Below are 23,419 nucleotides of genomic sequence, written 5' to 3'. Positions count from 1 at the left end.
CCACACCTTCCTGAGTTGGGAATAATGCCAGTAAATCCCTCCACAATGGCCTTTCTCCTTTCGTGGAACAGCCCAAAGCACCAGTGGGAGTTAAGTGAGAGAGGCTGTGCAGTTGTGGCTTCCTGTGCCTGGCAACGCAGTCTGGTAACATGTCCCTGCCCGGGCTAAGGCTGTGACCACGGACACAGACAGATGATGTCCTGATGGAACACCAAGGACCAGCGCTGGCACTGAGCAAGCCTGGTGAGCTTACAGAACAAAGGGCTTGTCACCACTTCCTGTGATCCTCATTGCCCACATTCCAACACAATGAGACACTCTCAGCCCTGGCTTTGACGTTCAGCAACTCATTCCGGTGGCAGGGCTGAGAGGCAGAGAGCCTGTGTTGGTTTACCTTCCCATTCTCCTTTGCGCTTGACATAGCATTAGATTGAAAAAAAATTAAAAAAAAAAAAAAGTACCTCTGTGATTAAATAATCTTTGTTTTTAAAAACTGAAAAATACCCAATCTTCCGGTGACGACCATTGCTCACATTTGGATCTATTTACTAAGAGCCTTTTTTCTACATATGTATGTGGGAATGGGGTAGGGGGAGAATACAAATATTTAGTTTTTTATATCTGAGCCTTTCCTCGCTTGACTATTCTGCAGCGGTGCTATCAACTTGACTTTGGTTGGCTGCGTCACTTTCCACTACGTGCACGGGCCCCAAGCTAGCCATTTCTTGCGGTTGGATATTTAGGGGATTTCCAGTTTTTCGCCTTCCCAACTGCTGTAGGTTACTGGTAACTAAATCACTGTGACTCTCTTCACTTTATCGTTAGGATCAATTCCTACGAGGGGAAACACTGGGTCACACAGCAGCAATTTTGCAGCTTCTCTGTGTTGTTCCCTCACTGTTTGCTGTCACTCTTTCTGACCTGGAACAAAGTCAACGACACTTTTAGGGCAACTCTGATTTATTGAGTCCTTTCACAGCAGCCTTAACAGCTGACCTCATGATAAGGATAAGCGCTCTTATTTTAAAGATGGGAAAAAAGACTCAGAGAGATCAAGTGATGAGCCCAAGGTCACAGACCCTCAACTTTGAATCCAGACTAAGCCTGAGCAGTGCTCCTTCACTGCCCTATACTGCTTCTCCCTAGGCCAGTGTTGGAGCAGGTACTATGCAGGTATTTTAAAATCAGTGCATGAGGGGCACTTGGGTGGCACAGTTGGTTGGTTGACTCTTGATTACAGGTCACGATCTCAGAGTTGTGGGACTGAGCCCCACATTGCGCTCCGAGGGGAATCTCCTTTTCTCCCTCTGTTCCTCCCCCTGATCGTGCTCTCTCTCTCTCCAAAATAAATAAATCTTTAAAAAAATAAAAATAAAATTGATGCATGACAATCTGCAACACACGCAGCTTGTCACAAATCCCCAAGACACGCCCTATGGGGGCACCTGGGTGGCTCAGTCGGTTAAGTGTCTGCCTTCAGCTCCGGTCATGATCTCAGGGTCCTGGGATGGAGCCCCAGGTTGGGCTCCCTGATCAGAAGGGAGTCTGCTTCTCCCTCTGCCTCTGTCCCTCCCCCTGCTTGTGCACACGTGCGCGCTCTCCCTCTCAAAGAAATAAATAAAATCTTTAAAAAAAAAAAAAGACACGCCTTATGATTTTGGATCCACCTGTCTCTCCCTGTCCGTGTTTTGACCATCCAGCCACAGACCAGTGCAGGGAAATGCCACAGTCCTTCAGCAAAATGGCTCTTTCTTTTATTCAGGAACGGGGACAATTCTCTTCTACCACTAAAGAACGAACGAGTAGAACATGCCATGCCCCTAATGGCTGTCAGAATAAACTTTATGACAATCTAACTTCTGATTTTTCGACTGTGAAGGCAAGATGTCCTTAGATTTCGTATTCAAACAAGCCTCTGAAATAGAAATACACGTATTTTCTAAGGAAGCCTGGGTTCTTCCTACAAGGAAAGCCCTGATTTTCCTTTTTGAATTTTTAAAGAAAAGGTCGGGGAAGACAAGAATGAATCAACTTGTTTTGTTTCAGTATCCTTTACATACGCAGAGTCCCTTTCCCAGCCATAACTGTAAGGTGGCCATCAGGAATGTCCAAAATAAAATGACTCTGGATGAAAGTGTGCAACTGAAATTGACTTTCAGAGTAAGAAATGTTTGAGTACAAACAGAACCTCAAACTGTTGAACTTGAGGGACTGCAATACTCTGAAGTGCTTACAAGGCTGTGGAGAAAAAGGTAAAACCAGAGGAAACCATCAAGACAAAGGGTTATGGGGCACCTGGGTGGCGCAGTTGGTTAAGCGTCCAACTCTTGATTTCCACGCAGGTCATGATCTCAGCATTGTGAGATCCAGCCCCACATCAGTCTCCGTACTCAGCGTGTAGTCTGCTTGTCCCTCTCCCTTTGCTCCTCCCCCTGCTCACACTCTCTCTAACATAAATAAATAAAATCTTTAAAAAAAGTAAAAATAAAATAAGAGCAAAGGGTTACTAGACTTTCTGGGATACCCATTCCCCGAAGGATCGAAAAATAATAAAAAGGGCATTTCTAATTTAAGGAGAGGAATTGAATGGTACAAAAACAAAAACAAACAAAAACACAGAGAAAACAACCCCACAAGAATGAGCCCTCACCCCTATCCATTGACTACAACTTCTTACTTTCAAACTGCTTAATCAGCATCCCTCTGTGAGCTGTCACATTCAGCAATTTCTGCTTCCTCTGGAGGCTTCATGTCTAATAATCTTTAAGGCCTCCTCAAAACAAAGGATAGAGAGAAGTTCCTCAGCTCGAAGTTCGAAACCAGGCCCACTTCTACCCTAGTGTGCGGGTGATAAAGAATCAGAATCAAGGGTGCAGACAAAAATCAGGATGGGGTGGGACAAGGGAAGGAAGGCAAGACCCCAGAAGCACACCTGGGTTTGGTGTCTGCACTGACAACATTCAGGCCCAAGGACTGTGTGTGTGTGATCTGAGCCTTGACAATGTTCTCAGCCATCCTGTGGGTGACTAGGAAGTGATGACACCAATTCCCACCATCTTGTCACTTTGCAGTCACACCACAGATGGCTTTCAGATGGATCCCGAGCCCCACAGAAGCTCAGCAAGCAGGAGTTGACTGACAGTCCAATTCCCCAAGCGTGTGCCCCATGCGTGCAGCTCGAGACCCCTGAGCTGGACTGATGGCACATTACTCCTGGATCTTTATTTACAAAGCGTCTCTCCTGGGCTCGGGAGGCACGCTTTGCCGGCCAGAGGAGGCTCTCTGACTTAGTGCTGAATGCGGAAGGAATTGGTCAGGGATCCTCAGGAGGCCCTTCGACTGAGCCCAGCAAACATCTTCATCAAGGCTAATGTTTCTTCCCCTCTGGGGACCCGACGGCTCCTGAGCACTTACTGCTTCTCCAAGAAGCTTCTCCCGTGGAGGATGTCCTCTAAAGGTCAGCAGCCCAGCAGCGTCCAGAGCTCCAGCGTTCCCTTCTGAAGGCTCCAGCCAGAATCCCAGCCATAATACCAACTGGCTTCCTTCTGCCCTCTGCCCAACTGTCCCAATGTCCCGGAATGCCTCCAACTCTGTGAGGTGCTGCCATCCAATGGCAGAGCTAAGCCTCGGTCCCAGGTAGGGGGGCCAGCTCCGTGGACCCCCAGAACAAACACTGCCCACTCCCCCATCTCTCTCCCCTGAACAGCTTCCCTCATGGACAGGCTGCCCATGGGGTGGCTCTGCCCTTGCCTGCTCCGTGTTTTGCAGAAACAATCCGTTGAGCTGCTGTTGGACTCGCACAAGGCCTCCTGCCTGACTCTCTCACCAGGAGGACCGCACGTGGATATACCTCCGTGCCCAGGCCAGGCCCAGGGACCCCTGGCACAAGATCTGTCTGACGACAGAATGTGGACGAATGCTCTGGCGGCCCAGGGAAACAAACTCCCACACAAGGCATCTCAGATGCTGACAAGGTGATCTAGGAAAACCTGTCCCCTTGGCAAGTGCTCAATTTTCCTCCACTGACCAGCGTCATTGCAAGCTGCCTGAGCAGTCAGTCACAGTATTTCACGGCTTAAGGATGCAGACACGGGTCAGGCCCTTACTGCCCCTGTCTAAGGGATCTCAGGTCTCCTAACTGGGGTCCCCACTTGCAGGCTGTGCTTAGGCACCCTCTCTACACCCTCTCTAACCAATCCTCTTAAGCTGCAGACACACAGGTTTTCTTCAAGCACAGATCTGACCCTGTTACTCCCCTGCTCTACCACTTCTCTTTACCCACAAAATAAAGGCCAATTTCTGTGGTCTGGCCCTCAGCACTCCTGACACTTGGCCTGGGCTCCCACTGCAGCATCTTTCCCCTTATAGCTTCTCACAGTTTCTCCTTCAGTCACCTGAGAGCCCTCAAAGTGCCCCTCCTGAGACACTCTCCTCACATCCACCAATGTCTAAATATCCAAGTGCGCCCTTTCCACGAAGGCCCTGCTCCCTGCCACCTCCTTCACAGAGCCTTCTCAGCGCTCCTCTGGCAGCATTGTCCTGAGAACACATATACAGAGCGCCTGGTCCAAACCAGACGCTTTATCAACTTTATGGGTTTTTTTTTTTTTAAAGATTTATTTATTTATTTATTTGACAGAGACAGCCAGCGAGAGAGGGAACACAAGCAGGGGGAGTGGGAGAGGAAGAAGCAGGCTCCCAGCAGAGGAGCCCGATGTGGGACTCGATCCCGGAACGCCGGGATCACGCCCTGAGCCGAAGGCAGACGCCCAACGACTGCGCTACCCAGGCGCCCCAACTTTATGGGTTTTAAATGGTCTGGCATCACAGTTTTGAGACCACCAGGTGATAGATAAGTGACCTCTGTCACTATTCCCTATAGCTGTGTAGCAGAGAGGTTAGGGGTAGACAGAAGCTAGGATAACTACGTGGGGTCCCCCCATCAGCAGCTCGTACTAGCTGTGTCACTTATGACAATGTACCAAAAACAAAACAAACAACAATAAAACCCTGCTTGTCTCAGTTTCCCCTTTTGTAAAATGGGACTCTTAATAGAACTTACCTCTCAGGGAGTGCTGTGGGGTTCAGTGAATTAATGTATATAAAGCACTTACAACCGGGTGATGGTCCAGGGAGTTTTTACTCTCCCACCGCAGGGAATCATGGGTCAACACAAACTGACCATCAAGATAAGGGCAGGGCCACTTTTTTGAGGACTCCCTCCAGGCTAGAAAGGGCAGCCCCACTAGCTTGACTGTGACTATAGGAGGCCCAGAATTCTAGGCTGGGCTGAGGGCCAGGATAGACTGTGGTCAAAAGAATATAATAAAACATTCATAAAGCCCTTCCTACATGCCAGGTATTGTGCTCAGCCATTTAAACAAATGATTTTATTAAAGCCCCACAATGACCCTATGTACTGCCCCTGGACCTCATCCTCAGAATATTTCACATTTAAAAAAGGGATTCTAACAGGACCACATCAAAGACCTGCCATGAGGATCATACATGGAAAGTGGTATACAGCTGCAAGGCAGAGAGCGATGAGGATGCCATCTATTCTGTTAGACCCACATTAGGACAGATGCAGCATTCCAGGGCTGGAAGTTAATCACTTGTCCCAAGTTACTAAGCTTCCAAGCACCAGGGCCAAGATTTGAATCCAGACTTCTGACACCAAAGCGGGTGCTCATTCCACACCATCATGGTTGGACACCATCAGAATTCCACAGTGTTTAAATGAACAGCTCAGGGCACCTGTGGTTCATGGCCTTGCTGGCTAGCCCCCATAAAGGGCAAAGAACCAGGACAGAGAATGCCTGGCCCCCTACATGCTACTCTCAGCTGGGCAACTCCTGTTCTACTTCCTGCCTGTTTAGGACTAAGGTCCTGGACGGCAAGATCCTACCTCCTCCCCTGGAATCTACTCCTGACTGCTCCTCTACTCTATTTGTTTTGAGACCCTCACCAAATCCACCTGGGAATCCAAACTTGCTCCCCATTGGGTCATGCATTGGCACAGTTAACTCCTAGTGCTGACCTCAGCCCACCTGCTCAGAACCTGGTCTAGCCTGCCACTTCCTGCCCAGGAATCTCCCGGACTTGGGATCCATCAGTGTCCTCCACACCTGTGATACTGGAGGGTCCTTGCCCTTAGCAGCTGGTGTCATGGCTGGGATTCTGGCTCTATGGGGAACTGTTAAAACCCGCAGTTTCCCTCTGCCTTTGAAGATACGATCACACATCTGAGGGTCTTACACATCTGAGGGTCACGATGTGGAAGAACTAAGATTAGACTGGTTCTACTTGACCTCAAAGAGTCCAACTAAATCAGTAGAAGAGCAGAGGTCCCGTAATACCAAGTGCTCAACAAACCTGTGCTAAATTGGGATGAACAGCAAAAAAAACCTTGCAAGCCCAGCTGTGTGAAGGACTGGGTGGCTATGTGGCCTGGGAGGTGACTAATCCCCTCATCACTGGAAGTTTTCAGGAGTGGATGCCAGAGATTTGGACTGAATGACCTCCAGGTTCCCCTGAAACTCCAAACTAAGGTCCAGGACAGCAGCTCTCAACCTTGGCTGTCTATCAGAATATCTGGGGACCTTCCCAAAACACTGATACCCAGGGAGCCATTGTGGTCATTAGTCCAGGAACTGAAATTTTTCAAAAATGCTCCCTAGGTGATTCTAATGTATTATGAGGGCTGGTCTAGGGTTCAGTGATGTGGTATGACACACAGTATAGTGAATTAGGTAGACACCCTCAGCCTCTTAGAACCATAAAAATGTTCAGTGTTCAAAAATCTGCACTTTTCTTGATTTATTCCCTGTGAATACTCCTGGACTTAATTTGTACCGTTAACACCAATTCATTAATGTCACAAACCTCACAGCAGACACTGCAAGATGGATTATCCTGCCATGGCCTGAGCCAGAAAAGGGGGAACATGCAGCAAGGGTTCAGAAAGGGTCTCTTGCTGATGAAAGACACAGGACACCTGGGCTATGTTGGGGGTGTGGGGAGAACTCCATGCATTCATATTACTTGAATCGGATTTTGGTGGGTGTGAAAAACATGCATGTGACCAAAATAATGTGGTCCTCACATGCCACACCTTCAAGTCTTAGCCTTCCCCCAAGTCCGAGCTCTCTTACCCACAGCGAGCTCCACTACTGTTTGCGGCCAGCGTGGGCTCTGATGCTTCTCTTTTCCACTCGTGGTCATTATACCTGCCTCTCTAGCCTCACATTTGAACTCTGTCTTGCATTGGAGAGAGCCCTGGGCCCTTCCAACATCCCTCCTGGGCTCTGAGGGAGAGCACCAGGGCTTACTCATCTCTGAATGTCAGCGGGGCTCAGCTCAGCACTGGAACATGGTAGGTATCTGAAAAATGTTTGCTGCACGGACGACTGAATGTTGCATCCCTTTCTCCGTAAGTCACCATTTGAAAGCTGAAGCAGACACACCCAGATAAGGTCACAGAGGCAGGGCAGAACATAGAAAGTGGTCGCCCCAAATACATACAAACATCCAGCCCCCTGATCCTGGACAGGGATGCTGACTCCACCAGGGGTGAGCTGGAGCTCTCCTGGCCTCATCCCACCCATGGCATCACACTTGGCATCCAAAGACAAAGCGCTAATACTCAGTTACTACCTTCAGGTGTCAGGAATTGAATGTGTAATAAGCGCATGGGTATCTGCAGACGGAAGGTGTCATTTTTATAAAGACAAGGTGAAATCATCATTATCATAATAACTGATAAGACCTAAACGCAGTCATGGCGAGACAGTCAAAATATTTAAGCCTAAACAGGCACCTGGAGAAACACAGATCACAGAGCAAGAAACGAGGAGAGGATGTCCAGACACAGACCGGTCATTCAGAAAAGCAAAAATTAAAACCCTACATCGTACCCTGAAATCAAACTCCAGACAGATTAAGATTTCAACGTTAAAAAAAAAAAAATCAAAGTATTAGAAGAAAATACAGGTAAACATTGGAGTAAGTAAGACTTTTTAAAGCAGTATACTCAAGAAATCATGAAGAACACTGAGAGCTGTTTAACAACAGAAACAATTCATTGTAAGCAATAACAATCACCAAACACAGAACCGAAATGCAAATCATACAACTGTAAGAAATATTTTGTAACCCACAATGGCAGGTAAAGGGGCTGCCATCCTTCATCTACAAAAAGCTCTTACAAATCAATAAAAGGACAAATTCTGCAGTTGAAAGGATAGACAGAAGATATAAGTATACAATTTTAGAAAAGAAACACAAATGGTCAAAGCACATAGGCACCAGTAACCCAAGAAATTGCAAAGAAAACTAAATTGGATTAGAGTGAAACAGGCGTAAATGTGTGAAGTCTTTCTAGGATACAATTTAAAGCACGTATCAAAATTTTTCTCTTCTTACCCAACAATCCTCCTTCTGGGACTCAGTCCCAGGGAAACCATCACAGACTTCCGCTAAGAATTCAGTTTTACAAAGATGTTCATCAGAGCAATGTTAAATTAGGGAAGACTATGGAAAGCTTAAATGTACAAACAGAATACTACAGAGACACTAAATTGTTGTTGAATGTTTAAGATAATGGAGACATCTTCCCATGCCTTTAAACAAAAAGAAAATAAATACATGCAATATTACTTAATTTTTGTGGTGGGAAAAATGTATATATATGCATTGAAAAAAGGCTAAGGGAAAAACAGTGAAATGTTAATGATGGTTTCTCTGAAGTATAGAATTAGAGTTGGTTTCTATTTTAGTTTTTCTTATCTGCATTTTCTATACCAAACTTGTCTTAGTTTTGTTAAAAAGGAGGGGGGGAAGTTCACAGATATAAACAGGGAAACGTATCGAAAAATCCAAGTTTGCGGCTCTGAGGAACTACCTCAGAACATAGCCAACTCACAACTGCCCCCCACAGAAGGGCAGGTAGAGGCTGCACCATTCCACAAATGCCACGCAGGCTCCAAAGCACATGTGTGGCTTTGGAATGCACCAGAGGGATTATGGGGCTGTCTGGCTTTCTGGGAGCACACGTTCAAAAAACAGCAAAGCTTCACTGTAAAGAACTTTGTGGTCATTTTCATTTTCAGAATTTAGTCATGGCCTGGAGAAACCAGGAAAGTCCCATTTCTCCTACTTCTGTCTGTCTCCTCCCTGTAGCCCACATACTGCTGGGCCTCATGGAAGGGAGAACTTTCCCAACAATCACAAGTGCTCAGCAATGGAATGCTCTGCTTAGCAAAGCAGGCAGGCTCCAGCCCTGTCCCTGGAGACTTAACCTTGGCACTCTTCTTTACCCTCCCGTCGTGCCCAGTTCAGGCATGCAACAAAGCAGGTGGCCTCTTTTAAATTTGGAGAACTGGGGCAATTTCAGACCCGTGGCAGGCGAGACCCTTCACACACAACCCCCTGCCACCTCCCTCCATCACCTGCAGTCACACCAAGGCGAGTCCCGGGCTATGGCCACACCTGCGTGCACCCAGAAGTGCTCCCCTTCTGCTCTCAACCACCGTGGACAGGACGCCTTCTTCTGTCTGGGATGCCCCAGCTGCACCTTCCTCTGAACCCATCTCCCATAGGGTGGTTTTCCCCAACTGGGATGGAGGTCCCCATGCCTCCTTCAGGTTCTCAGGAACCTTGCGGCCCTGGAGGGCAGAGTGTGTCCTGCTCTTAGCCCCAGGACTACAGAGCTGCTGGGTCAACCCCATCGGCTGAACTATACTCCTCTGTTGTCCTCCCCATCTCAGCTCATAACGAGTTATCCTCCCTATTGCTCAGGCCAAGACTTTGGGGTCACCCTTGAATCTCCTCCCCCTCACACCTCACATTACATCCGCCAGTAAATCCTGCAGCTCTACCCGGGACACGTCCTGAGCTCGGTGTCTTCCCCTCACCCACAACTAGAGCCCCTGTTCCAGCAGCCACACATGCCCCAGCTGGTCTCCCCGCTCACCCGCTCCAGGCTGTTCTCCACTAGGCAGTCAGAGTGATACTTTCAAAATCCAAGTCAGTGCCGGTCATCCCTCTGCTCAGAACCCTCCACTGACTTCTCATCTCAACCATCTCACCCAGACTTCAAGTGAGAGCCCCCAAGGCCCACTTCCCACCAGCTCCGCTCAATCATGCTCATTTCCCTGAAGCACCTGGGGCTGCTCGGGCTTCGGGCTTTTGCCCTGACTGCTTCTTCTGTGTGGAATGCCCTTCTCCCAAGGAGCCGTGGGAATCCTGCCATCACATCCTCAGCAAAGCCCTCTGAGACCCTACCTAAAACAGCACCACACCCCAAACTCAGGCCCACCCTAGCCTCTTTATTCTGCTTTACCTTTCTTCACACTCTCTATCCAACACACTACATTGGCGTAACTCCTCTCACGAGGGGGCAAACTCAGGGGAGCACAAACTTATAACCCCAAGATCAAGAGTCACATGCTCTCCCGAATGAGCCAGGTAGGTACCCCTAGGAAGCACGAATTTTTATTGCTTTTGTTCAGTGCTGTACCACCCCCATCACCTCAACAGAATAACACCTAGCACCATAGCAGTGCTTAGTAATGTCTGTTGAATGAATGAACGGGGAGAAAGGTCTTGTATAAGCTCTCATGGCCCAGCTGAGGACTCGGGGTCCAGCCTGTAAGTGAAGGCCCAGCAGTGGGCCAGCGCTATCCACTTCTCCCCACTCCACCCACCTGTCAAGTCACTTTTCCATGGACCTTGGGAAGCCCCTTTCTGACCATTACTCTTAAGTTCTGCTTGGAAAACACAGGGTGTGAGTCATTCCCCAGGGCCCTGACTAATTCTCTCTCCATCCCTTGGACCCACCTCCAAGATCCTTCCTCTACAGCATAATGGGAAATCCAGAGAGGGCTCCCCTTGGAGAAAATGGAAAGGAACTGAATGATTTAGAGGAAAATTCAATTCTTCCTGGCTCAGCAGTTGAGAAAGCGAAAAACTCTCAGGAAGCTAGTGCCTCTGAAAGTGAAACATTAATAGAAATATTACTGGAAAATACCAAACAGGAAGAGAAGGAAAATTCCATTGTGGAAGCAAGGTCCTCTGTCGATGCTCCTTAATAGTCTCAGTAAAATATTTCAGAATCAAAACATGGAAAGGACCGGAAATCAATCAGGCTGTCACCCTTCCTGTGGACTGGAGCTTTGGCCAAGCCACTTCCACACCCGCAGCACAAAGGGCACTGGGCTCAGAACAGAAGGTCCACAGCCTGGCCACTGGCTCAGCCACTACCTGCTGTGAAGCAGAGCAGGCTCCATTCCTCCCCAGAGCCTCAGTTTCTCCAGCTGCAAAATGGGGGTTATGGCACCTTACTTATAGACTGACTCAAAGAAGCAAATTAACTACGGGTAGATATAAAAATGCCCTTAAGTTATGAAATACTTACATAAATGTAGGGATCAGTTGCTCCTACAAGGCTAACAGAGGGGATTTCTTATAAAGAGTAATAAGTCTTGCCACAAGTAAGGCATAGGAAATTCAGGCATGAGACTGGAGACTGTGCAGCCTGAGCGGGGTGGCATAGTGGCCACAAACAAAGCTCTGGATCCGGTTTCCAATTTCACCTCTGCCACTTACTGATGGTATGACCTTAGACAAACTTAACGGCTCTGTGCCTCAATTTTCTCATATGTAAAATGGGAATGACAGTAGCATCTACCTCGAAGGATTTGGTGTAAGAGTTAATGCATATATAAAGCACAATGTATTGTGCCTGGCTGAGTATGTGTAATGGAAGCACTGGCTAATATTACTATGTGGAAATCTCCCTCAAAGGAAATGATGATGTTTTCTTTACTCAAACGGCTCCTCCTCCAAGAAGACTTCTCTGCTTCTCTGTTAAAAAAACAAAACAAAACAACAAACCCCCACCCTCCTCCTCCTTACCCTGCTTCTCCTTTGGCTCCGTGGAATCAAGGTTCTGCCCAGAGCAGCCTCTGTGCCAGGATAGCTCTCAGCCCACCTACACCACTTTGTTTATTGATAAATTCTGCCATACAGATCTGTGTTCTCACCTGCTTCCTGTGTCCTCACCAATAAGCTCCTTATAGGCAGGCACTACAGACCTCCTGGCTCATCCCTGTACCCATACAGCTCCTGACGGTGGCCTGTATATGGCAATTGCTCAGTCAACACAGGCCAAACAGAAGTTATAAAGTCAGGGTGGCAGAGACCACGGCACCCTGTCTCCGTCCTACAGGAAAACCACCACCACCACTCAGAATGCCGACAGGTGCTGCCATTAGCCAGCCAGCATCCCAGCTCTCCGCTTCAAAGCTATAAATCCCAATTTATTTTCTAGGGCCAAGCCTGACCTCCCCCTTCTCCCACAGGTCACTACCTCTTGGCTCTCCAAGCACAAGATGTAAAAGTCAGCTCCAAGATAAACTGCCCAAGGGAGTGCTTGACATAGGCAAACTGAGCTTTGCTAAATGACCAGAGGAAGCCACACCTGTTTCAGATTTGCCCTTTAACACCTACTTTATGGGTCAGAAATGCTTTGGGGGCGGAGAGATGATGAGGTCAAGTCTTGCGGGTTAAGACGGGGGAAATCAGTCCTGTTCTGAGATTGTCAGATTAAAGGATGGTCACCTCATCTCCTTTAAGGAAACTTAGGTTCCTTGTTGATAAGTCCAAGGTGCCATTAGTTTTTTTGTTTTTTTTTCTTAAAACAGCATGCACAGCCTCACCAATCCTTGGAGGGAGGGAATGCTTGGTGTTAGAATGAGAAGATGTGACAGTTACAAGACACACGTTTTGTGCAGCTGTCCCTTGAGAAGCGCCAACTCTGTGTGCAGAATTTCTCTATAAAATAATTCAAGGGCTGCATTAACATCTCATTTATGGAACTCAGAGGCAGATGGGGGAGGGAGAGAGAAAAGCCAGCTCTGGGGCCTCTTCTGGGAACCACCAAAGCCCAGACTGAAACGGGTGGGAATTCGGGCAGAGGGGTGCAAGAAGAGGAACATGTGGGAGGAGACATATAGTGCACATTTCAATAAATATCAGAGCCTTACTATCTCCATTTAAATCATGAAAAATAGTAGAACAAATTGATTAAAAAAGAAGCCTAGGGGCGCCTGGGTGGCGCAGTCGTTAAGCGTCTGCCTTCGGCTCAGGGCACGATCCCCGCATTCTGGGATCGAGTCCCACATCAGGCTCCTCTGCTGGGAGCCTGCTTCTTCCTCTCCCACTTCCCCTGCTTGTTGTGTTCCCTGTCTCACTGGCTATCTCTCTCTCTCTCTGTCAAAAAAATAAATAAAATCTTTAAAAAAAAAAAAGCCTATAAACTTGGAATTCAGATTGCACAGATGTGATCCTGGTTCTGTCACCTGGTAGCTGTGGGACATTAAGCAAGTCATTAACCTTGAAGCCTCAGTTTCTTTATCCATAAAGGACAATACTACCTGTGGTAGATGGATCGCACTGAGGGCCTTGATTAATGGCCTGCCTGTATCCCTGCCCTTTGCCATGTGACTCTGCAGCTCCTCCTCTGTCCTTGAACCCTGGCTGGCCTTGTGCCTAGCTTTGGTCAACAATGTAGAAGGGACAGTGTGCCAGTTTCCAGCCTCAAGAAACCTTATGGGCTTCTGTTCTTTTAGAACACTGCCATGATCATATGAACAAGGCTAGCCTGCTGAAGACTGAGAAACCACATGGAACAGAATCCAATTGTCTCAGTCCAGACCATCTTAACCCAGCTACCCCTAAACATGTAAGAGAGCCCAGCAAGGATCAGCAGGGCTGCACATCCACCCTGAATGGACCACAGATGCATGTGTGAGCCCAGCTGAGACCAGAAAAACTATTTAGTTGATGTGTGGGCTTATGGACAGTAATAAAGGCTTATCATGTAAAGCAGGGGTTGGAAACTACAGACCATAGGACAGCTGCCTGTTTTTGTAAATAAAGTTTTATTGAAACACAGCTATGCCCTTTAATTAATATAATGTCTAAGACTGCTTTCCAGTTACAAGGGCAAAGTTGAACAGTTGTGATGAAGACTGTCTGGCTTTCAAGCCTAAAATTATTCACTATCTGGCCCTTTAAAAAAAGTTTGCTAAGCCCTAGATTAAAATCACTGAGTTTGGGGTGATTTGTTATGCAGCAACAGCTCACTGATACAGTATCTAAACCTCCTCTAGGGTGACTGTGAGGATTAAATGACCAATTAAGTGGTTAACATGAAGCCTAGAGAATATTTCTCTTCTGGGGAATCAATGGAGAAAACTGGGTTTGAGGCAGCATTTCTCTTGCACAACTTTCAAGGGACAGGAATTCAAAGGAGAAAGTATTCCAAGCCAAACCACAGATACCAACTTTGGCTCTTACCTTTCCCATCAATTACTTTCTAAGAACTGGAGAATATGCCCGTTAACCAAATGGAAATTGACAACTCATGTTTGACTCGGGCTTCAATTAAGCCACACATCAATGATTGCATGTGAAACGGCCCAAAAAACCAGTTACAACTCCCCAGCAAGGTACATGAGACACTCTCTTGCCTCTTTGACTCCAACCTCCATCTGTAATGCCCTCATCACACCGACTCTGCTGAGCCTCCAACCATTCTTTCTTAAGCCACCAGGCCCTGGCACAAGCTGTTCTATCCCTTCTGCATGGACAGCCCTCCTCCCCAGTTCCCTGCCTAGGAAATTCCCACTCATCCTTCCAGAGTCAGCTCAAATGTCGCCTCCTCCTGCAAGCTCTCTTGGACTTCCCAGAGTCGAGGCCTTACCAGCCCCTTGCACACATTTCTGTTTTGGCATTCCTTAGGTCTCCCAGACTAGACCTTGAGAAGCTGGTGTTCAACTGCAAACTAAGAAGTTTCCTTCTTGGAAAGCTGGCCACCACTTATTCTCTGAATATCCCCTGTCTAGCAGGCTGCTCAGAAACTGTTTGCTGAATGTTTTAAAAAGAAAAAAAAAAAAAGATTAGATATGGTATTATTCTTTAGGAAACATGGTATTTAACTCAACCCTGTGGATGCTGACAAAATATAAAGCGTTGGTACACATTGGCATGTATTTAAAACTCAGGAAACTGATGTCATCATGCATCTTGACTTTCTCATTTGTGGTGGAAACGTTTACTTAATTATGATAAAAGAAACAAGACTTCAGCAGAAAACGTGACGGGATGAGACCTGTTCGGCTGCACAAAAGGAGACCGATGAAGTTACTGGCTTCTTCTGTCATCCTCTACTTTTATAAAGACAATCTGAAGGAATGATATTTCTACTGACTGAAGTTTCATTTTCTCTTCCCAGGAGCTCAGGTCCTCAAGGTCTCTCACTTGGACTCTAATTGTCCCCTAACTCTGATCCTATCCTCCTTCCCCCCATATGGCAGCTCAATCATGGCTCACCAGTTTCAAGGACTCCCTGTGGGGTCCAAACTCAGTCCCCCACCTATCTGATGTTATCTCTCATTTCTCAAGGGAGGCCCACTGCAAGAAAGCTCTGGTTTCTAAGAACACACTCCATACTGAAGTTCTGTATATACACGTCCACACGTATTTACCCACACACATACATACGTGCAAACTTACACCCACACATGTACACAGAGTGCCGACACAGAAGTGCTGCTGCAGGCTATCATCGCCCCTTCCCCTGCACTGAAATTCCATTTCCATCTCTAGATCCAGCTCAAAGCTGCCTCCTAGGTAGAAACCTCACGAAATTCCCCAAGACAAAACCCTGGGGAAACAAATGATGAAGATAGTGTGTGACAATCTCCTCCAGCGACTTAGGCCAGAGATGACTGACAAGTCTTCTGCAGCCTTCATTCCTTCCCCCTGGTTCACATGACTCTAAAAGGGATAATGCCCAAGACTGGATGCTTGGGGGGTGTGTGTGTGTATGTGTGTGTGTGCACGCACCACAGAACTCACTGGGAGAATGACATGATGTCTAAGTGTGACATAGGGAGGCACGAGGCGGGGCCGCCAAAGATAAACCATAGGGGGAGGTGGCACTGGAGGCATTGAAAGGACGATCTGTGGACCAACAGCTTCTACTCCATACCACAGTAACTCCCAACTCAGGCCTGATGTTAAAAACAAACACACACAGGGGGAGTGTGGGGGAGGCATTCATCAGCCTTATGGGTTCTTGTCTTATTTCTGACAACTGACAAAAGCAAGTTGGGCCTGCGATTGAGTGGGGCACCAGAAGTGGGTTTTCCTGGATCCATGGGTGAGGCTGATAGGAGGAAGGCTCCGAGGTGTTCAGGACTGGATCTATACAGTATGTCTGGCCTTCCAAAAGCTGTCTGGCTGAAAATAATGTGAAAACCAGGCTGCATTCAGACTGCCTGACCAGGAATGGGGGGTGGGTGTTGGCCCTAGATGAGGAGACAGACCTACACAGAGGCAGAGATGAGGGGATCTGGACTCTCTGCATCCCAAAGCAGTTCCAACCAGAAGACCCAGGGGGAGGGTTAAGGAGACGTCACTGTTACATTAGTGGTCCTCAAAAGTGTGATACCAGGATCAGCAACAAAAGATCACCTAGGAACTTGTTAGAAATGCACATTCTCTGGACCTACAGCAGGCTTGATCAATCAATTTTAAAGAGCCCTCCAAGGTCTGGTTTGAAAACCAGTGAACAGTGTGACTCTCTGTGGCTGCCTCCCCTCTTTCTCGTTAGAAAGAACATCTGGTAGCTGAAACTCCTGTTTCTGGATCAGAACAATTTCCCAAAAGATCAAAGGGCTCAAAGTCACAACCCAGTAGCTGAAATGCAGCCAAGAGAGACAAAAAATATTCTACCTGTTCACATCACTTAGCAGCTAAATCCCTTCACTGGCCCTCACTGTGCTTAGCTTATAAGGTCCTCCCAAACCTGGGCCCTGCTGTTCCTCTGGGGTCCCATGCAACGCTAACCTCTCAATGCTAGCCACAGGCACGTTACCTGCATCCCCTCAAGTGCCAGGCTTTCTTTCTGCAGCCAACCACAGTCACCGCCCCTCCCCCAAAATAATGGCCCTCTCTGACCACCCCCAGTTCAGCCCTCCTGTAACAGCATCCCCATCCCAGCACTCATCATCCACATTGCAAACTAGGCCATAAAATTCATGGGGGACTGCTCCAGCACCCAGCAGGGGAGGGCACAGAAAAGACCCCAAAAAAATACTTGATGGTGAGGGGCGCCTGGCTGTCTAAGTTGGTGGAGCGTGCAACTCTTGATCTTGGGGTTGTAGGTTTGAGCACCACATTGGGTGTAGAGATTACTTAAAAATAAAATCTTAAAAAAAAAAAAAAAAACTTCATGGTGAACAAAGCCAACTCTTTTTTTTTTTTTTTTAAAGATTTTATTTATTTATTCGACAGAGATAGAGACAGCCAGAGAGAGAGGGAACACAAGCAGGGGGAGTGGGAGAGGAAGAAGCAGGCTCATAGTGGAAGAGCCTGATGTGGGGCTCGATCCCACAACACCGGGATCACGCCCTGAGCCGAAGGCAGACGCTCAACTGCTGTGCCACCCAGGTGCCCCAACAAAGCCAACTCTTAAACACACTTGACATTCCAGCTATAAGACATATTACCCCTCAGTATTTGGAATAGTCTTAATTGTAATGTGGAAAAAAAAATGTCTACTAAAGTTTTAAAAGCCAGAAAAGACTTTACAAGCAGTGGGAGAGAAAGATTTGCCCACCACGGAGGTGGTTGTGGAGTAACAAGAGGGTGCCCAGGAGTCTAGCAACATTCGCTGGCAATCTCTCCATCTTCACAGGTGGGACCTTGCTCAAACCAACCATACTCAGGAACTTCAGATTCTCCCCAGCCAGCACCTAGCCAAACCTGAGCCATATATAAGGCAGCAGGGAGCCTCTTTGGTATTTCCCTCACAGATCAACCACAAGCCCTCAATACTGGGGGCTCTCAAAGAACCCCCCCCCTCCAGGCAGCACCTGGGTGGCCACCTGGCTCCCAGCTTTTTGTAGGAAGCCCGGGAGTCCATGCTTCCAAGGTGTGCCCCCAAATGGCTCCAGAGGGAGGTGGGATCCTCCAATGACTGCCCACCCTGCCTTTAGCAGATCCAGAGGGGAGGGGATACTCTTGGGACCTGGGACCTCAGAGAGAAAAAAGCCAGTCAAAAAAATTAAAAGGAAGGCATCCCCTTACTTCTCTTGCCTGGAAAACAAAAACATCCCTTTCCAAGCACCAGCTGGCAGGTAGGAGCCTGTCTCCCTCCTGTCTGGACATCCAGTCCTAAAAGGAGCTCAGACTCTATCACTCTTCCCCAGCCCACGCCTGGGCAAAAGTTTACCTTTGGGAAATGGTGGGGGTGGTGGGGAGAAGAAGAAGGACATCGGCCTGACAGACATCACAGGGCGCTGGGCCTCACATGTAATCAAAACACTGCCTTCCATCATAAGTAGACAGAACAAGTATTTTATGGGGGAAGGGAGGGTGCCACAGGAGTGTGAAGGGGGAAGAGAGGGGCCCAGTCTGGCTGTAATTGGTGTGCTTCAAAGAGGGGGATCAAAATGGCCTAATATGTTGGGGGGGTTGTCACAAAGTCGTCCCCCTCATTCCTGGGACTGTATGGGGTGTGGATGGGATCAGGAAGAAAGAGGTGAGGATTGGAGGGGTGAGTCTCCTTCAAGCCGGATGGATTGGCGGACCCCCTTGTGTGCACGGCGGGAGAAACTGACTTGTCGAAGTGGAAAGTTCCTGGAGGCAGCATATTTCAACCGGAAAAGCACGCGTGGGGGTTCCCAGTGCAGCTCCCCTACAAAAGGCCGCTCCGATTTGGAAACCTGGCGCGAGGGGTGGGGCAGGGCAGGGCAGGGCTTTTAGAGGGATTTACATATGTACGTTTAAAGACAGCCGGTCCGGATTTGCCACCAAGAATGAGTACCTTCCCAGCTCTGGACCTCAGTTTCCCATCTATAGAATGGTGGAAGGGAGTAGCGAAGAAAAAACGCTCCTCCAAATCCGTGCCACCTGACTCTCAGACTTTAGGTCTTAGGGGACGGAAGGGCTGGTTGGGTCTTTCTTGGACAAGGTTGGCAGGACGTTCTCATCAGGTTACTTCCGAAGGAGGCACCTAGTTGTGGGCTCAGAGAGGGGACGTTTTAGGAGCAGATCCAGGGGAAAGAGCGTGCGAAAGGGCAAAACTGGGAAGCGGCGTGGGAGCCCTTACCCCAGGGTCCTAGCCCGAAGCTGATGAAGGAACCACAGCGTTGCCTCAGTTTCCCCGTGCGCAAATGGCTCAGGAACCTGGGGTGAGAACAAGGGGTGCCTTACCTTGTCCTTTTTGCCGCCCCCGCTCTCCTCCGCGGCCGAGGCGGCACACTTGTTGAGCAGTTTCTTGCCACCGCAGGCCGTCGGGCTCCAGGTGCGGCCGCCAGAGCAGGCACCCCCCGGGAGGTCGCCGGCACCGCCTGCGGCGCTCTCCACCTTGATGAGGCGGTGCTTCGGGGAGATGTAGCGCACCTCGGCCGGGGTGGCTGGCCGCCGCTCGCTGCTGCTGCGGTAGAGGTGCGGGGAGCCGGAGGACGACGACGAGGACGCAGCGGCGCCTGCGCCCGAGGAGGCACAGCAGCAGCCGGCGGCTCCCGACGCGGACGAGGCTGAGAAGGCGCGCTGGCCCCCACCCGGCTCCCCGCCGCCGCCGCAGTAGTCCAGGCGGCACATGGCGCGCAGTTTGCGCAGCGACGAACCGGGCCCGTTGTATGGGTCCTCAAAGTCGCGCTCCTTCTGTGCGCGGTAGGCGCGAATGAGGTCGCTCGTGCTGCCGCTGTCGTCGGGCAGCGATCCCGACGAGGTTGAGAAGCAGGAGGCGGCAGCCGGACCGCAGGACGCCGAGGCGCCCGCCGGGGCCTGCGGCACAGCCTGGGGGGGCTGCGAGGGCCGCTCGCCCCGGCGCCGCTGCTCGCGGTAGTCCGGCCGCGGCGGCTGCGGGGGGCTCTTGGTCTTGCTGTTGCCCAAGCTGAAGTACTTGTTCAGCCACTTGGCCATGGCGAGAGGCCGCCTAGGGCCGCGGCGCGGGAACCCGGTCCGCCGCCGCGGCCATTCGCGGAGCAGCGCTGCGGCCCAGGTCCCTCGGCGCCCCGGCCCCGGCGGGGGGCGTCCGGGGCGCCTGCTCCCGACGCCAAGTTCAAGTTCTCTCCTCCGCCTCCTGCCGGCCGATCCCGGCTTCCAGCAGCTGCAGCACCGCCCTCCGCCTCTCGCCGCCCGGACTTCGGATCTCTCGCCCCTCACGGGCGCGTCTCATGGGATCCCGGGCAGAGGCCCCGCGGAGAGTGAAAGGCCCCCCGCCTGGGACGCTCTAGCCGTGCGCTCCGCCGCGAAGCGCTCTCCTGCCCCGTCGGAGCCGCAGCCTCCGCCTGGGCCGGGATCTGCGGCTGCTGCGGGAACTTGTCGGCGTCTTTGGCCCCCTCCTTCCCTCCCGAGAGCGCTGGGGGAGAGCTCGGCGTCGCAGCCGGCGAGCAAGCGGGAGGGAGAGCGAGAGAGCGACGGAGGGAGGCAGCCGGCGCCCGCCCGAGCCGCACGCCCGTGCCCGTCCCGGCGGCGCCTGCCGCTGCCGCTGCCGCCGCCTCCCGAACCGCCGCGTGTGTGACACCCGGGCCGCCAGAGCCCGCCCCGCGCCGCGGCCCCGCCCTCCCTGGTCTCGCGCGCGCGCCCCGCCCCCAGCCCGCCCCCGCAGGCCCCGCCCCGCCCCCCCCGCAAACCCGGCCGCCGGACTGCGGCCTAAGCCCCGCCCTCCTCGTGCCTGGGTCTTCAGCAGGCGCAACTCTCCGCCTTAGCACGCGCCACCACCCGCGGCCGCCTCGGCGCCAGCCCCGGGGTGGCGCCTGAGGGCACCGGGGTCCAGCGGCGCTCCTGGCCCCGCCTCGCTCGCTGCCTGCCGCCGCCTGGGGCGTGAGGTTGCCAGCGTGAGCCCGCCGCGCGCGGAGGCCAGACCCGTGCTCATCTCACGGTGCCCGCGCGCTGTGCACCTCAGGGACCTACTGTTGGGGGCGGGGCGCGGGGGTGAATTATCCCGGGACATTTCTAGTTTACTACGTGACCCGCGCAAGGGAAGTGCGGCCCTGGGACCCCTCGAGAACAGAGTGCCTTATCTCCTTCTTGAAGGGACGGAGACTCCGGTTCAGCCCCCGCTTGCCTGATCATTGGACGAGTCTCTATGCTAATGAGCGTGTTAGCCGTACAGACGACGGACGCTGCCCGAAGGGGCGGCGGGCCTGCACGGCACCAATCGCAGCGCCAGGCTGAGGGGAGGCCAGACGTCGGCTTAACTTCTCACCTCTGAGGAAGTCGGGGGGGTTATCCCCGCGCGCTGCCGACCTGAAGCCCAAAGGAGGGCCGGCCACCCAGGTGGGCCGGGCTGCCACTTCCCGGTGTGGTGGAGCCGAAATGATGTCATTTCCACCAGTCTCTGCTTTGCAACCTAAGATCGTCCTTTGATTTGACCAAAACTGAGGAAACTGAGGCCGAGGGAGGGGCGCAACTTACCCAGTGAAGCTTTTCCTGGGAGGCGCCAGGCTCCCCGTGGAGCCAGAAGAGCTGCCCGGAAAAGAGGTAACTACCACTAGAGCCGGGGCTCCTTTGAGTTTGGCCGGCAAGCCCCAGAATATGCTTTACCCTGAGCTGTGGAAACTGAGACCCGAAGTCGCAGGAATTCTCTAGGAAGGCCCACATCGTTAGTAATCTCCACTTGCTACTTGTGTCTTAATAGGTGGGCTTTGGCGGAAGTCTATTTTTTTCTGTATCCCCTAGGAAAAGGCAGATGGCCAGAGGCTCTCTTGGCGGGGACACAGCCCTGGCCCCGCTGGGGGTGGAGGTCACATTCTCAGTCTGAGAGCCAGACAAGGAGTGCCTGAGAGCTGTCACCTCGTCACCGCCTGAGGCCACAGTGGGGAAGGGGCAGAACCAGGACTCCAACTTGGGTCCTCCTCTGAAGGCTGTGCTCCGTCCACTCAGCCGCACACACTGATGTAATGGAATTGACTGCAAATTGTCCCTTCAGGATCAAGCCATTTGCTTTACCTCTTTGGTCAGACAGGACTGTCATCCTCTATGATCGAGTTAAGTTTTTTAAACCCACTATTATAACCTCCACAGTCACAGACACCATCTACACAGCCCCTTCATTGCCTGAGATCTACCTACTTGGCATTTCTCAGGAAGTAATCTAGGGTGTGTGTGTGTGTGTGTGTGTGTGTGTGTGTGTGTGTGTGTGTGTGATATGTCTGGGGGATGGTGGAAAAACCAGAAGTTGACTTGGGCTAAGATGTTTATTTTGGGTAACCCTAAACTTAAATATCTCAAATTACCCTTTAAATCACTCCTCTGCTGTATAAACACTTAATTATTCTGCAAGTAAGGGAGGCCCAAATAGAAGAAAACCCAAAGGCAAGGACATCCTCATTGTAAGCCCCATTTCTCAACCAACCACAAATCCTCTCTGGCTCCCTCCCTTCCCATTTCTGCTTATAGGCCTAGTAAGGAGAAGCAGCCAGACCCTGGCCACAGGCCCGGCCACTCAGGACAAGAAAGTCCCTCCAGGATCTGGAAACTTGTTCCCTGCATGTGGGTTGCACATGGAAGAATTATCTCTGCCTTTTCCAAAGGTTTAGGAAGAGAAGTTATATTTCACAACTTATTTTTTCCATTTCACTTTCAGCAGACCATGGGGTTAGACCCACTTTTCCATGTGATGCCTCTGCTGGGGTATAATTTGCAAGCCAAAATTATTGTAATGCTATAGTATTATGCCAAGAACTTCCAGAGCACTTGTGTATCTGCTCAACCCCAACACATTCTGTATATAATTAACCCTACTCCTCAGCCCTGCAAGTTGGTGTTATTCCCAGTTTACAGATGGGGTAACTGCACTAAGGTAGTATTTACTTCAAGCAGGCAAAAACACATGGGTGTTTTCCTTTGGGAACTAGTGTAGACACACCTTACGAGACAGAGTCAGAAATAATCATTCTGAAAGGAAACAGAAAAGACAATGTTGGAGAAGTAGTATGTCAAATGGTTCAAGGAGACAGGAACTTGCAGGGAAAGGATCAGAGCCGCTATAGGCAGTCAGAGCTGAACAGACTCTCCTTTCACAGAGCCAGCCACCCCATATCACGGAGGGAAATGGATGACTGAAAGGAAGAGATCGAATCAAGAGGCACAGCTGGAATTGGTACCCGGTCTCTTGATATCACAAACCCAACATTATGCCTATCACTGGCATTTTTCAATTTTTGCTCTCTACCCACCCACCCCAGCCCCCCGCCCCAGCACTTGTTCACGATTTTCTTATTGGAAGGGTTTGGTATGGCCCTGTTTCTGTTTCTGCCCTGTCTCAACTTTTCACTTTAGACCAAGGTGGGGACACGGCAACTCTTTTCCCTGCATCCTCCTTCCAGTATCTGGA

The 23,419-nt window shown here is 50.4% G+C and overlaps 1 protein-coding gene and 1 long non-coding RNA gene across 2 annotated transcripts in view; one reads left to right on the top strand and one right to left on the bottom strand.

Annotated features, from left to right (window-relative positions):
- SHB (SH2 domain containing adaptor protein B) overlaps positions 1–20,609 on the bottom strand; it is a 135,199-nt gene extending 114,590 nt beyond the window's left edge. Inside the window, exon 1 of the mRNA XM_045780639.2 lies at positions 19,288–20,609. Coding sequence (XP_045636595.1) covers positions 19,288–20,001 — 714 coding nt within the window. The 5' untranslated portion in view covers positions 20,002–20,609. The remainder of the gene's footprint in view (positions 1–19,287) is intronic.
- Positions 20,610–20,818: 209 nt separating this feature from the next.
- The window catches only part of LOC148108580 (uncharacterized), a 229,090-nt gene continuing 226,489 nt past the window's right edge, over positions 20,819–23,419 (top strand). The window contains exon 1 of the long non-coding RNA XR_015727397.1: positions 20,819–21,564. This is a non-coding gene — a long non-coding RNA (uncharacterized LOC148108580). The remainder of the gene's footprint in view (positions 21,565–23,419) is intronic.

This window comes from Ursus americanus, chromosome 18 (genome assembly GCF_024610735.1).
Source record: "Ursus americanus isolate L20-20 chromosome 18, mUrsAme1.1.p, whole genome shotgun sequence".
Taxonomy (NCBI): Eukaryota; Metazoa; Chordata; class Mammalia; order Carnivora; family Ursidae; genus Ursus; species Ursus americanus.
Note: the sequence above shows the minus strand (reverse complement) of the source record. Positions and strands in the feature narration are given on the sequence as shown.